This window comes from Micropterus salmoides, unplaced genomic scaffold, assembly GCF_014851395.1.
Source record: "Micropterus salmoides isolate LMB-PRFRI ecotype aquatic unplaced genomic scaffold, ASM1485139v1 Ms_hic_scaffold_262, whole genome shotgun sequence".
NCBI classification, from domain to species: Eukaryota; Metazoa; Chordata; class Actinopteri; order Centrarchiformes; family Centrarchidae; genus Micropterus; species Micropterus salmoides.
Genome location: NW_024041840.1, coordinates 1 through 16006, shown reverse-complemented (window position 1 = coordinate 16006; position 16006 = coordinate 1). Strand labels below are relative to the sequence as shown.

The following is a 16006-nucleotide window of genomic DNA, read 5'->3' as shown; positions in this document are numbered from 1 at the left end:
ATGTCTCATATCTTCTTGGCATGAATGAATAAGACTGATACTGGAAAAAACTTTATTTTGGCAATGCCCAACGTTGTACCATCCATCAGGCAATGAAAGTTTGAAAAATACTGCAGTTATTAACAGGGTAGATGAATTTCATACCGTACGCCCACATGGTCCACGTGCTAACCAACCCGACCAAAATGTAATGTAGTAATGAGTAACTAACTGTAGCAGGTGAACAATTGTAGTGCAAGCACACTTAAACTTACTTACTTACACTTAAACTTACATGGGGATAAAATAAATACAGGGGATTCTTAATTTAATAAAAAAACTCAACATTTGATGTATAGTCTCCTCCCATCCCCTATGTTATCACAAATAATTATTAAGGGCATATAATAGGTGCCTACTATACCTCTAACATTAAAGTAACCACTATAAAAATATTAAGTCTGAATTAATATTAAAAATAGAAATCATGGTCGAGTTACTCAAGTCCATAAAGCCGCCACCAGAACAATATCAGCTAACGCTTGAGTTGTTCCTGAGTTCTAGTCTTGCCGGGGGAAAGACCGATTCTTCCAAAAGGATTCATCTTTTCTGAGGAAGTCCCAAGTGAATGCTGGTTGTGCGTCTCAGCATGTGTTGTAGTGTTTGGAGAGGTCATGCTTCCCCCAAATCCTCAGACAGCCCATACTTGTGCTCCAGCACATCAACTGTAGAGGAAAGGGCACTGAAAACAGAATTACAGTCATTTGTTGTTTAATGTACGAGTCTCCATTAGAGTGAACATGGGAGGTTGGGGGGCGGGGGTGGCACTGAAGTGAACTGTAACCATGTTTTAGCCCAAACATTTATGAAAAATACCCCTTGATTACTTTCTTTGGTCAGAGTATTTACTCTATTGTATTCTGTCTGCACATGCTTCACTACATTTTGTTTACTAGGTTTCAGTAGATTCCTAATCATAGCAGGTGCTGTGGGAGGCTCATCCTCCCAGTGGTGGAGTACAGTGTGATGACACTGCTGTTTGAGTGGAAAGAGCAGAAGTAAATCAAAAACACTGGCAGGTGCTGTTGACACAGGTGGATCTTTCAAAGAAATTAACCTGTGCTTGCTTTGGTGCATATAGTCCCTTCATCCTGAGTTGTGTAGTGAACATAAGACCTGCAGGTACGCTCACATTACACTTCAGTCTCAGTCACTTCATTTTAAGCCTGTACAACTGCCAAATTTAAGAATTTTTTTCTTGCTTTTTTTTTGCCATCTGGGTCAGAGTTATTTAAAAATATCAACATACTTTGATATTTTTACATACAACTTCATACTAATAGGAGAAAATACAATATGTGAGATGGCAGTTGTCAATCAAATTGTGACATTGTGACCAATTAAACTTCACAAAGAGACATCAAATTATTTACCCCCACTATTTAATGCTTTTTTTGTGTTCCGAGATTTTTCGGAAGCCATTTCAGCACCATCCACACTTTTTTTTTTTATCTGTAAGCATTCTCCATTTCCTCTGGGCATTGCACTGTGGGAGAATATCAACAGCACTATCACAAACTGGTCGTATTCAGTATGCTTTGAGTATAATTTATTTTATTACTTTTCCACTGTGAACACACTAGATACTAAAACCCTGCTTAGAATCAGCATGTATTATTTGGCAGAGGGAAGATTACGAAACTGTAGCATCAGCCTCATACACTATTTACAGATTGCTGATCAATATTTATATACTGGCTGACCATAAATAAATTTGTGGATATTATTAGTTGGTATGACTTCCTTTTGGGCAGAAGAAATTGGCACATGTAACTGCAGAAAGTGAAAGCTCATTTGGGTGCCAGTAACAACACAAACTCACCAGCCGGGTCTGATGATCCGGTATTTGCCGAGTACTGATAGGTCAACCACGGTTGATCCGAGGCGGCTCTGGTCTCCTATTGGTCCGCCATCCACCACCACTGCCAGCTTGGGCCAGAGCTCCTCAAACTCCTTCAAAGGAAAAACACAGCAGAGTTAACGTTTAAATAGCAATTTTGTTTACTCCAACCTGAATTAAGATGCCGGGAAAAAAACTGAAAGAAATTTTAAAAATCTAATGAATGTGAGACTCCTGATTGTACTTTTCCCACACTGTTTCACTTACATGTACGGCCACGGTGCTGGTGTGTGAGCTGATGTTGGCGCTGGTGAGTGCGAGTGGTTCCGCACACATCTGGCAAAGGCGTCTCATAAAGGCATGGTCTGGGATACGAACGCCTACAAGCTGAGGAGCACATGGACTTGTAAACAGATGATTGACCCATTTGTTTGATACGTTATTTTCTGTACGGACTTACCGAAGTAAAGGGGTTGAGATCTGTGTTCAGTACTTCAGATCTTTCAAACACCAGAGTGACGGGACCAGGCAGTAGGTCACCTAACAGCGCTTTCGTCACCGTCACCTTACAGTACCTGTCCATAGGGACAAAAACAAGCCGTGTTTATGCTGGGCAGTGGTACATTAAGTCATTATATGAAAAACACAGTTTAGATAGCGTTGCACAGTTTGACATTGTAATCTTGTGAAGTTCTATATTTAATCCAGGATGTTGTCATTTGGTAGCCTGCCTCATCTCCACTGCATTAATTTGTGATTTACTTAGAAATGCCTTCATTTAAAAACATATTTTCCTAACCAATGAATTAATGAATACTGGGGTATTTCTGTGACAGCAGGTGTGCCCGTCGCTCAAAATGTAAAATGTGTCTTGTTGGTGTGGAGATGGTATCCCTGCCTCTTCTGCATGTGACTCTTCTGTGCACGACTAATATATTTGCGCAGTATTGTAGGTCCACAGAGAAATCATCGCACTACTGAGAGATGTCAGAGATACCACCTTCTCATGTTCACTAGTAAAACAGCCTCGTATGTACACTTACTTATAAATATCCTGAGTTTCTCCTACACAGATGGCCAGTGGTTTCTGTCCATTGCGTCGTTTGATGTTGTACATTTTTCTGACGGCTTCAGAGTTCTGGGCCAGACAGGCCAGGCCGTAGATGGTGTCTGTGGGGACAGCAACCACATGACCCTCCTTCAGAGCCTTCACCGTGCAACTCAGGATTTCAGCACCATCTGCAGTTCAAAAACAAGGAGCGTCAATGACGCATCATCCACTGCATGATAACAAAACATTGAGGGTAAAACATATACAGGCTGCTTTAATCAGGTCAGTTGTATATGTTAAATGGATTTTGGGGTAGTGAAGGGCTGAAAGAGAGAAACTAGCAGATGAGGACAGTAACACATGGCATGTATTGCTCAATAACTGCACAAAATGGGCACTCCACTGGTTTTACATGTGAACATTTAAATTTAACCAGTGAAAACAGTTGTCTTCAGTGGCTCTTGTCAAAAATGTGGGTGTGCGAGACATGTGCAGTGTCTAACTATTGAGTTGCATTATGGGAAGTGTAGCATTCAGATATTTTGGAGCCTAACCAATACAAGGGATAAAAAGTAAGGATTTTTAAAAGTCTGCTTCTTGTGAGTCCCCTAAATGTATTCTGATTATCATTTGAATTCTCATTTAAGTAAAGCACAAGTACATCAAAGCAATACTTACTGTGTTACTTCATACATCTGTACTGTCTATTCAACTACACTTATCTAATCGCTGTGTTTAGTCAATGAGTTCTTTGCAGAATAAAAATTTGCAGGCAAAACATATGATAAAGTCATAAATATGATAAATAGCTATAGTATCCATTACCCAGCTGTCAGTAGGAGAAGATGTATTCAGATCCTTTACAAAAGTAAAAGGTCCTGCATTTAAAACCATACTTAAGTGGTTTGGTTTTCACTGGACCAGAAGGGTATTAGAATTGTAATCTTAAAAAAGGTAAGTACTAAGACAAATGTAATGGAGTAAAACTTACAATATTTGCCACTAATGTGTACTGGAATAGATGTATAAAGTTGCATAAAATGGAATCACTCAGGTAAAGTACTAGCACCTTGAATTTTTACTCAAGTAAATTCCTTGAGTAAATGTACTTAGTTACTTTCCACCACTGCTAACTGTAGTACTTTAAGTAGTTACATTAACATTATCACACACATATATGCATCAGTGATGTAACACTCTAGAAGGGGCCATTCTTCATATTGAGTCGCTTTAATGACAGATCATAGTTCATCAAGTCCTCACATCTAATATTTAAGCACATTTGCTGTTAATCTGTCCATACTTTTATGTAAGTAACAGTTACTTTTCAAAGTAGTACATTGAAAAGTTGTCTTTTACATAAATTTTAATTAAAAAAAAACAACATTTTACATCCTTTATTCCTTATTTTATTGAAGCACAGAAATAGCATGCTACTCCCAAAGCACCATCGAAAGGAAGGACTAACTGTGTGTCACCTGATGACATTATAAATAAATCTTTGATGCCCTGATGTCCAGTTTGTTCAGACAGCTGCCTGTTTATAAAGTATATTAACTTTACTGTCCAAAGACATAAGTTCTGTATAGGTGTGGAGTCTGCCTTCAAATCAAACTGGGGACAGGTTCATGTCATACATGGCAGGAAAATCAGGAACCTGATGAAACACACTGCGGCGGTGAATCTTTCTGCAATACCCGAAATCTATCAATGCCATTTACCTATTTCCAAAACCTATAGTCTATAGGAACCCACGTGCACTTTTGCTGTGAATGATGACAGAGCTAACCTGTTTGGCCCTCCGACGGTCCATTGGAGGTCGGCGGCAACAAACGCAGCACTTTGGTCTTCAGCTCTTTACACATTTCTCCTCCGAGTCGACGAGCTTCGGCCGAACTGTGAGCTCCTCTGGATTTTAATAATTCAACCGCGATGTTACAAACAGACCTCATACAAACAGATCTACAGCCACGGATGTGTCATTTTACAGCCGGGGAGCATGTTGTCGCTTGACGAAATTACAGAAGTCTTCCGGGTTACACCCCCCAAACATGACGCAAACTTTCTTAAACGGCCAGCAGCACAAGTTAAAAAAAAGTCAATAACCAAGTTTGGACTTTGAAGCATTCATTATGTGATGTCTGTTTAAGTGAATCAAGTGATGCTGTGATTCTAATCGCTCTTTTGTGGAGCGTACATGGAGTTCTCGTTAAACTGTTGTTTTTGAAACGATTTCTCTACATATATTCGTTGGGACATTTCTGTGCTGTTTGGTTTTATATGATGTCTGTAGTTCATAACAAAAGCGGTAGCCTATATAACGTTAGACAAGAGTTCCAATATTAGTTCGTTGTTCGTTCATAACAGAACCCCTGTTAAAAAATGTCAAAATTGCATTCAAACGATCCATAACTATACCAACCTTATTTAAAACGCTTAATATATTAAAAGAGATCATTGTTTACGTTATCGGCTTATCTTTTCTTTTTTACTTAGCCTTTTATTTTTGGAAATATATATCTGGGATTTTCTCTTACTCTCCAACAGACATTGCGCACACTGACGCTTAATTAATTTATACATTTAGCCAACCAGCTCTCCTCATTTCTCATTAATTAAGAAAATGTCAGTCACCTGTGACCACTGCTTAAAAGCGCAGAAAGCACGCATAATATGTAAATGCAGCGTGACAGGCCAACTATGTCTACGGCCATGGCCTCGGACCCAGGTAACAAAACACGCAGCTTTTCAGTTTATTTGTCTCTCCATTTCTTCTAATGTGTCTGTAAAACTGGTAAAGCTTGTACGGAAGACGCAGTGAACTTGCGGACTGTTGAGGGCGTTTCATCGGTCCAACAGGTCAGCCACAATGAGAAGCATGAACATTTGATGGCTGTCTATCCCAAACTAACTGGTGACCAACATGTTTTGTCCTCCACAGAAACTGGAGGGCGTCGAGGACAGACTACTGACCCTGTCTGAAAAGATAACCCTGTGCAACAGAGTCCTGACTGACCTAAAGGATCTAAGTGATGTTGTAGAGGTGAGCTCTTCTTTCTCTACTTGGATCCTTGTGACTTGTTGCAGATTCTAAAGTTAATCTTATGTCCCACAGAGAAAATCTCTCCAGGATGTGTCCTTACTACCCGCAGAAGTGACCAGAAGTGTTGGTTTTGTTTGTCCTCTTTGATAATAAACTCAACTAAGAACTGTCATTTTTGACTGCAAAAATGGTTATTAAGCAGAAGATGCAAACATTTCAGTGACAAGGATAAGGTTTTATTATTATATTGCTCTCAATTCAGAAAGTTATTTATAATACTTTATACAAAACCAAGCATAAGCAAACATTTTCACATTATACAATCTCTTTAAAAAAATACAAATCCTTAACAATTCCTCACTCTTTGGGTGTCCAGACATTCCTTTGGAAGCATATCACCGTGTTGCCTGCGCCCCCCCCCCCCCTTTTAAAAATATTGCTGCCCATTGGGGGAGGGGAAAATGTTGGTGCTGGCAGAAATACTCAGTTTCCAAAAATCACACTGGCTATACATTTGATCAAACCATGTGCTTCCAAAACAATGTCACCATCATTCACTCTGCTTGCTGATTAAAACACGGCAGCAGCTTTAAGTTTGACTTTCATTGGTGAAGATGAGCCAGATTATCCACATGTCAAATATAAATGTGAAAGGCTGAGATGATTACAAAGCAAGCCCCAATGAAACATGTTTATGCATTAAAAGAGAAAACAATCCATACATTTGACCAAAAATAATTCTTAAAACAGAATCAGTCATTCTTTCAGTACTCAAAACAAATCCAGTTGGTTTTAAACGGCATGTAAAGGATGTGGTCAACATTCATGGGAACAGTACTTGGATGGGCACGCTGCAAAGTCCAGATTCACACCACTCCAAATGTGGAAAACAAAATGCTCTATGCTGGAGTTCAGGAAACATGCGTAACATATGGATTGAAAAGGCAGCTTTTGACTCTGGAGTTCAGCACATAAGGTTGTAGCAGAATATCCTTTCATGGAGGGAGGAACAAATCTTGTCTTGGAATCACTATTTAAATGCCACACTTCAATTTGCATAGTTGTTTAATGACAGTATGCATGTATGAGAATATATATTTGATGTATGAGCTTGACTCCTGGCAGTAATTTCAGAGTGCCTTAACAGGGAAATGGTAAGTTAACATTTTGTAATCCAATGGAGCCAAACAGACTCTCTTACCTAATACTGCATATATGGAATGGTTGAGCACAAAATGTGTAACTGGAGCCTTTCACAACATCTTAACCACCTTTGAAGGAAAGCTCCACTGAAAATATGGCAGAAGGAAACAAAATAAAAAAATCAAGACACAATTTATGCGACATGCATGTCAGTTTGGTTAGATCCTACAGCCTGGACCTAAAATGCAGAATCACATCACCTGCATCTGTTATGTGGCAGATTATATTTTTAGCAATGCTGCATTAATGACTTTCTACTGGAAAACGATAGACTCTAGGAAAACCATAAGCTTTGTCTCAAGGCTTTTGCTGTATTGCAATCCACTGCTGTGATTGCCTGAGACTCAATGAAGAGGATTGGCATGTCAATGGCAAGTCTGAAGCAGAGACTGTCAAGGTAAGGAGGCTCAAAACAGTTCTGTTGTAAGGCCATGTGGCTCTACACTCTTAAGATACAGGGCATATGCCTTCGATCTATCATCATTGCATTGTGTCCCATGTGAAACAATACTGTTGGATCATACTCTGAGCAGGTGGCTATGAAGTACATATATTGTTATTATGGGGACTGTACAAAAGCCCAGCTGCTAGTATAATTATTCAACTAAACACAGCAAAAACTTCTGCATAAATGTGACTGGGGGAAGAATGCAAGGATAGAGGGTATACTTTCGCTCCAAACTCTGAGAGTTAGTAATTCAAAAGTCTATACAAAAATACAAATTCTAGAATAATCTACACGTTTCTCAAAGATGTTTACACTAAGGTGTACTGTATTTACACTGTCACCAGGACATAGTCTTTTAAATGCTACTTTACAGCAGTTGTATACAAAAATCTGTAGTGGTGCTGCACCTCAGCTAACATTAGCTGTCAGATTACTCACTTTACAACTTAGTGTGCAATTAACAGGGAAGAGTGCAGCGAAATGTAGGGCTACTGCAAGTGTGGGGCATCTGGTAAAAACTGTCCGAGTAACACATTAAGGGAACCAGAACCCAGTATCCAGAACCAGTTGACTTGATGCATCCCTGAGAGGGTCACAACCCTATGAAATATGGGATGTTGACAGTAGTTCCTTACTTTTTCATTGTGGCAAGCAGATCCTAGAGGAAAATTTGCTTCTGTGCAGTCTATAACTATTGGTGTCTCTTTCTCAAACTTGCTTTAAACAATACCCATTACGTTCTTAAAAAAAAAAAAAAAAAGCAATTCAGTAACATAAAAACAGCTCAACTTAAAAATACAACAAGTGATTGGAATAAATTAATATATTTCTCTTCTATCTTGAAAATATTACCAGTATAATGAAAGAATCAAGCATTTAAATAAATTAACATGTACAAATTTAAATTAGTTAAGTTATAGGCAACTTATTGATGTATTGACTTAATTTCAGGCAGATCTGGTCACAGGTTCTTTTTCTCAATTAGTAAACTGTCAAAAGAAGTAGAAAAGAATAATCACATTTTCTGGACTATACTAGTCTTCCTAGGAAACAAAAGTACTGAGGAAATCATGTCATACTGTATGACAGCAATGAGGGGCTATGTGGCCAACCCTCAAATTCCTACCGGGAGCAATGCTTGATAAAATTATAGTAAATTCCTCTAATATACAGTGCATTCTGGTCAGTTGCATACCAGCTTTAAGGATTTGTTCGGACCTGTAGTACAGTACAAAGATATACAGACAAGTTTTGGTTTCCTGCTCTGGTGTGATCTTCAAGCCAGGAAAATGGAACTCATCAGTGCATGGACAACACTCATTTTTCATTCAACCAATTCGAGTTGATATTGAGGGATATCATGTACATTTGATTATGTTTATAACAAAGGATTTGCTGCCTTTTCCCTGCATTAAAGTTGCTAAATCTCCAAAGCAAACTAATCTTGTTTCTAAAGTCTCAACAGAAATTATTCATAGTTCATGTATATATGTTGCGCAATGCCATACAGAACATAACGCACTGCAGGTACAGGGGGTTCGATGCACACACTATATAGAGAGAAAGAAGAGGTGTCACTGTGGAGAATAACTCGCGATGTGGGTGGAAATGATGCCTGTGGAATTGATGCCTGTGGCTGAGTGGGTGCAACCAACACATGGTGGCAGACTCAGAAGTCAGCTCTAAGTATTGCCATCAGTGGCCATGTTGAAGTCTTCAGCGACCAGCAGCAGAGCCTCAATGTTGGCAGCAGTCTCAGGGCTCTGCAGGGAGAGGAAGTCCGAGACATCCATGTTAGCTAACCCGTCAGATGAGGGAGGGCTGGTGGCAGTGCTGCTCACTATAGTGGAGAAAGTTTGAGCTGAGCCGGAGGAAGAAGTAGGGGGCCTCCAACCTCACCTCACCACCCACCTTGGAGGAAGACTCGGGAAGGCAGCACGAGGAAGATGAGGTGGCTGGATGGTGAAGAGGCTCTGGGGGTTGTAGCGGTGGGGGAGGAGGCGGCTCTGATGGTTGAGGCGGTGCTGGGGCTGAAACAATGGAGGAGGCACTCTTTGAACTCTTATCTTTAGCAGAGTCCCTGCAAGCACACTGGCACTGGCAGGATTCCTCCTGTTTGATGATGATGACTGGCAGGCTGAGGCCGATCTGTTGGACTGAGCTGCCTGAAAACACAAAGAATGTAAAGTTAACTGAAAACAAAAAGGACAAAACAAAGTGGCTAAGTTGATTGAAATCAAATATCTTGCAAAGCATATAAAAGTGAAATATTTAAGAGGTGAGTAATGACTAATTTCTTAGAAGTTGGTACTCATTAGTTAATTGAGAAGAGGACAAGAGTTAATGCCACTGGTACTCAATTGATGACTTCAAGCAAGTGATCACTTGCTCCTTAATAAGAGTTAACTTTGAGTAAAACTGCAATCAGAAATACTTTGGCACTACTCTTTTGAAGAGGATAATAAGGATAATATATAATTGATCAAACCATGCCAAAAATTATCTGATTTCAGCTTCTCAACTGTGAGGATTTGCACCTTTTCCAAAGCTTTATATCATCAAAATAAATATTTGTTTTAGATTTGGACATTGAAAGACAACTCTTGCCCTTTTTCACTCTCTTCGTACATTTTACAAACTAAATGACTAACTAGAAGAAAAATCTATTCAATATCACTTGACATTACTTTTTTCATCACTATCTAAACACTGTGGACGAACCTGCAGTACTTGAGTGTTAAGAGTGGGGTGGTGATGGAGCAATGGATAAGACAGATGCCTTTGATGTGAGAGACCTGGGTTCGATTCCCACTGTGACCCATCCACCGTTGTGTCCCTGAGCAAGACACTAAACCCCTAGTTGCTCCAGAGGCGTGCAACCTCTGACATGAATAGCAATTGTAAGTCGCTTTGGATAAAAGCGTCAGCTAAATGTAAAATATAATATATATTTAAGACTGGTCAAAATCATCTTCATCTTGATATCTGTGCAACAATACCTGTTCTCTTCTCATCCTGAATGTTTGAAAGTTATTGCTCCTGTGCTGTTTACTGTTCAAATGTTTTATCAAACATTTTAAAGGGATGCTGATTTAACTGTTCTAGCACTGTGCATTAATTAAGCATCTTGGAACTGCATTTGTGTAATGAAACCATTGAGAGAGTTAGTGGAACTCTGACACCAATCTACCATTTAATTAATCCTTAAAGCTAAGTACTGCGGTGGATGTCAAAAAAAATTTATGTTTTTATTAAAGCCCTTTGGCTAAAGTCCACAACATCGAATCACTTTTCATTGACTTACCAGCATTTCCTCCCACTGGTATGGCTGTAGTGAAGAAAACCTTTTCCACTTTTGGAGCTCCTTGATGTGGCTGTAAAAACAAACAAACACCACAGTTCAAGCAGGATATAAAAAGCTGGAGACACGCTAGAGTATTATGAGGTTGATTTGCACCATATTTCTAACTGTACTAAGGGGTTGTGGTTGATGTATGTATGTTGTATTAAAAGTAATACCAATGAGAATATTAAAAAAGAAAAACCATACCTATCCCCACTGTTTTGCTTTACATATTAATTTGTTAAATTTATGTTTTTGCAGAATTACTTAAGTGACTTACAATTACTACATGTGTCAGAGGTTGCACGCAGTGGGAATCAAACCCATGTCTCTCACACAAAAGGCATATGACTTTTCCACTAGGCCATTGCCACCCAATGGCGCAGTGGATAATACCGATCAAGTCACCACTTGTCTGTGCAAAAGCTGTGTGTAAGCATTACTCACTGCTTGCTCTGGGTTCTGCTGGCTATTGGCAGCACTGCTGAGGATCCACTGGAGGTTTTGGTCAGACATGACCAAGCTGGGCTGCAACAGGTTCTGGGTGGGAGCTATGGTGATGGTGGCAGGAGTGGCAGGCAAACCAGTGCCAGAGTTAGGGACAGGGTTGTTAGCCAAAGGCACAGGTTGAGCCACAGCTGCCAAAGCGTCTGTTGTGGAGGCCGCAACAACAGACACAGCAGCAGGGCCTGGAGCTGTGGTGGTCTGTTCTGGAGCCACTGGAGGAGGAGCGGTGATGGGTGGTGGTAGAGGAGTGGTCTGTGTGGCACTATCAGGCTGCAGGAATGTGGGTGGCAGTGCCACGTAGTGCTGGGGGGTGACGTTGCTTGGAGCTTGGACAGAAGCCTGGGCAGGAACATCAGAGATCTGCTGAGGCCCGGCTAGTTGCGTGAAAGGAGTAGGCTGTGTGGAGCTGATAGTAGTGGTTGCAGAGGCAGGGGTGGAGGCCAGAGAGGGAGAGGTCTGACTGAGCTGGGAAGGAGCCTCCATGACTGCAGTTGTGTGGCAACAGGAAGAAGAGGAGGTAGGATTGAGAGAGAATGAGATGAGAGACGAGCCATCAGTCACTACTGGGTGGGCAGAGGTCTCTAGGCTGAAGGGTTCAGCAAGGCTCTCTGAGGAAGGAAAAAAAAAAAAAACACACTCCATCAGTGAACAAGAACATTCAATACAATGCAACCTGACAGATTTTGATATGTACTGACCGTTGGGATGGGCATCATCTTGGCTGACACTATTTTCAGGACTCTGGAACATAAGCTCAAAGATTTTCACAGGGGTCACGTTGCTGAGGTCCAAATTTTGAGCCTGTAATAAAATCAAATCTTAATAAACCATTTTGTGACTTTACAACTACAACAGCCAGGAACATTTTACTTCCAAATTCTTATTACAGTGAAAATTGAGGTGTCAAAATAGCTGCCTGTTAATTGACATATTTACTGTATATCTTGACAACTCCTCAACATCTTCAATCCAATGTCTGTTTGGCAAAGCTAAAGCAAGGCCAGACTTACGTTATGCATGTTCTCTCGAAGCTCTGAATCTGTAGAGATGAGGCTCAAATCACTGAGGCACAGCGAGTGATTTGCATCCTGTAATTAAGAGATGAATGGGACCTAATTAAACTTGCCACTGCTATGGGATCAAGTGCTGAGTCATGCAAACAAGATACAGGAACTAAATTGGAAATGAATGCGACGCCTACTGTATGTTAATGTACAAATCCAGGCTTTATGTGAAGGCACACTTTACCACAAAAGGTAAACTAGCAGGTAATGGGATCATTACTTTTCCAACTATTCCTTTTTAGAAGAAGTAAAAATGTGTATTCATACAATTAGTTTAATCTACAGCTACTTGTGTTGCATAATAAATTTCAGATTTGCCGTGTTTAATGCAGTGTAGTGTGAACCCCTCAAGCTGCAAATGTTCGCATTTTGCGGGTATGCAACTTTTGTTTTTGCCTAACATGCTCTTTAGAATGACTCCCATCAAGAAATATAACTTCAAGAAATGCCCCCAACATCAACAGGCACATGTTACATAGACTGTGCATGGAGAGCATGGCAACTGTGCCGACAACAACAGACAAAGTCTCCTACACTGAGAAGTTGCTGTTCTGTGACTCACTTCGGAGAGCGGATGGGTGAGGGTGACGCTGAAGGGCTGTCCTTTGTCGTGGCCCCGGATGTGACTCTTCAGACTGTACTGGCTGCTAAAAGTCTTCTCACAGCCATCACTGGGACAGTTGAATGGCTTCTCCCCTACAGAACGAACACAGAGAGGGAATAACGCAGAATGGTAAGAGCTCATTTTTACAGCATAATCTTAATTTACGTCACAATAAAAAACACAAAACTATCGACAATGTCAGTCAGACAACGCCCATTAACTGTAATTAAATACTCCACAACATATTGATTGCTCAATGTTAAACTTACATTTCATTGCTTTATAGCATGCACACAACTGGAAACACTGGAAAGCAGTTTGAGCACTGAATCTAATATTTCTCTATCTTTTCATCCAACAGGTGGTTTATTAGATTAAAAACAAAGGTCAATTCTCCTAGACTGGAACATGAGTACGTTTAGGAGATCGACAGGTTGGTCTGATGCTCTACAACATTCTTTCAATCTACAGTTTGGGAGAATCACCCACATAAAAAACTATATATAGGGAACCACATATTAGAAACCAGCTGGACAGGAGTGGGTAGCTAGCTATCTGTTCAGTAGCTGGTACTTTGGGAGGACCTCCCTGAACAAGCACATGATGCAATTGGGGGAATTTCCAATTTAATTTTTTATTTATTAAGTATAAACCCCCTTGAAAACAAGATGATGCATCTTGTTTCTGACACAAAACATGGAAATTTACAGGCATTAAATACATAATAATAATAATGACAATAAAATTAAATAATCCAAGTCACACAAAACAAGATCATCTAGAACACACACATAAGGGCTCTCCCACAATCCGAAACCACACACATTGCATCTCTGTTACAAGTGCCATCTGCACAAAACTAATGAAACATCAAATAAATTAACACTTCCAAACAAAACTTTGTCAAATATTATGTCTAAGTACTATTATTTTTTTTTATAAACTTAGCTTCTAAGCCTACATGAGCACATCCTTTTTGGCTATTGCTCTTTTAACTATTTTCTTCCCAGACTTTTGAAAGGAAGGCATAGTAAAGACAACAAAAATGTTTTTGGCTGCAGGGAAATTATTCAAATTTACTCAGTGTGGGAGGCACTGGTAACAATGTAAATGCAAATCAGTCATAGCTGAAAAATGGCCTTGTTCAAGCTTCCCAAGAGAAATCAGGGTTACATAAAACAACCAGTAATATGTACCTGTGTGTGTCCGTACATGTGTTTTTAGGTGATGACTTGCAGCAAAGGCTTTGCCACAGCCATCATGGTCACACCTGAAGGCAAAGACAGGAAAAAAAAATGCAAAAAATGCTTGAGACACGATGCAAATAGACAGTGATGAATTTTCAAGAACAGCGAGTACCCATGACTCATCATTTACATATCACCCCCTATATCTGTACAGCAGATGGGAAACTAATGTACGAAATAGTGTATCTCACCATTATTTTGGGTCTCTGTCTAACCAAAATGCAGTTCCCAATACAACACAGTCCTAAAAATTGAGTTTGTGTAATAGTAGTAGAAGTAACAATACATTTTATTTCCAACACCCTTTATGTTTAAACAAATCCAAAGTCCTACAGATTTTAAAATACCTTGCATAAAAATCACAGACAACATTAAAACTGACAAAATGAACTAGCTGTGAGTATCCAGTAGTATCACAGTTCCTTCATCTTCTACTAGGGGTGGAGTGAACCTGGTGTGCTTATAATAATGCTCACCGGAATGGCTTTTCCCCAGTGTGTGTGCGAATGTGCTTCCTTAGGTCGCTGAGTGTGGTAAAGTACTTCGTGCATCCCTCGGATTCACAGTTGAATGTCTTGCCTGTGTGGAGTCTCTGGTGTGCTTTCAGTCTGCAGAGACAATCGAGTGTGTTTCATTAAACCACAGTGGGAAACAAACAAAGCAAAGTGGCATGAAACATCATGTGCTGCCTTCTGTTCCTCATTTTAAGAATGCCTTAAATGCACATGGAAAAGACAGTTGAGTCCACATTCAGATGACAACAGAATTTAGTCAGACACGACTGAACCAAGTACACACACTATTGCAACACTATTGGTCGTATAAGAGAATCTGGGTGGCATGGAAGGTTGGGAGAAGAAAGAGAACCACCCGTGTGTGGCATCAGTTAGCTGCCCTGAATAAACAGCCTCTGACAGGCAGTTGATGGCAGTGGCACAGATCCACCAAGCCCAGACATGTTGTCATAGCAACCGAACCAATACAGACCAGAGGGCTCAGATGTGGACTACTTAAAGTCACAGCAAAATACAGCAAAATCTAATGGTGAAGTTGCTACAACTGAAGATCGTGTCTGGCATTGGCCAAAATAGTCTAAAACTGTAATTGGGCCTAGTGTTGTAAGTGTGGATTTAGAAAATTTTAAATGGTACAGATACTCATGCACTATCAATCTCAGACAGCAGATTTACCAAATTTTAATCTTAAATGACTCAAAAACCCCAAAAAGGGGCAGAAAATAGCAACATAAGATGAAAACTGTAGGATTTAGGCCACCCTTTGTTACCGTTGCTATGTTCCCGGGTTGTGTGTGTGAGGAGTTGATTTGAGCGGGGTATTTCATTTAGGGAGAATGGGTAATTAGAAAAAAGCTAGGAATTATTGAGGGCAAACACACAGGACACAGCCCCCTGAGATGACAATGTTCTGCTTTTGGGCTTGGTATGTGTCATTTATGGACTGTTTATTTTGTTTTTAAAAAAGTTCTGGACTGATTATCTGTTTGGCACCTCTGATCAAATAAATGCCCTTAACCCTTTAACAGAATTTGTAGGCTGCAAGGAACATACTTCAAATACTGGTTTTTAGTAGAGATGTAATAGTTTGAGAATTGCATAT

The 16006-nt window shown here is 40.0% G+C and overlaps 2 protein-coding genes across 2 annotated transcripts; both read right to left on the bottom strand.

The window, feature by feature from the left end:
* Nucleotides 1-38: 38 nt before the first annotated feature.
* LOC119919216 (yrdC domain-containing protein, mitochondrial-like) lies at nucleotides 39-4971 on the bottom strand. The gene is made up of 6 exons (XM_038739652.1): nucleotides 4720-4971; nucleotides 2923-3118; nucleotides 2340-2454; nucleotides 2147-2266; nucleotides 1862-1992; nucleotides 39-721 (listed from the first exon to the last, which is right to left on the bottom strand). The coding sequence occupies exons 1-6, from the start codon at nucleotides 4880-4882 to the stop codon at nucleotides 652-654; spliced, it is 795 nt and encodes a 264-aa protein (XP_038595580.1). The 5' UTR covers nucleotides 4883-4971; the 3' UTR covers nucleotides 39-651.
* A 1433-nt stretch (nucleotides 4972-6404) lies between these two features.
* On the bottom strand, nucleotides 6405-15020 carry LOC119919219 (metal regulatory transcription factor 1-like; the record flags this gene model as incomplete). Its single annotated transcript, XM_038739654.1, has 9 exons — nucleotides 6405-9387; nucleotides 9536-9789; nucleotides 10929-10998; nucleotides 11415-12082; nucleotides 12173-12275; nucleotides 12485-12562; nucleotides 13101-13234; nucleotides 14339-14412; nucleotides 14866-15020. Coding segments are annotated over 9 exons (1617 nt in total), but the record flags the coding sequence as incomplete, so codon positions are not given.
* Between the last annotated feature and the right edge of the window lie 986 nt (nucleotides 15021-16006).

Excerpts from the sequence above, each read along its gene's own strand:
- LOC119919216 (XM_038739652.1), bottom strand. The coding sequence starts at position 4,882 with ATGAGGTCTGTTTGTAACATCGCGGTTGAATTATTAAAATCCAGAGGA. Across the intron at positions 2,267-2,339 it reads ATCTCAACCCCTTTACTTCG|CTTGTAGGCGTTCGTATCCC; the intron begins GTAAGTCCGTAC and ends TGTGCTCCTCAG. Across the intron at positions 1,993-2,146 it reads CCAGCACCGTGGCCGTACAT|GAGTTTGAGGAGCTCTGGCC; the intron begins GTAAGTGAAACA and ends TTTCCTTTGAAG.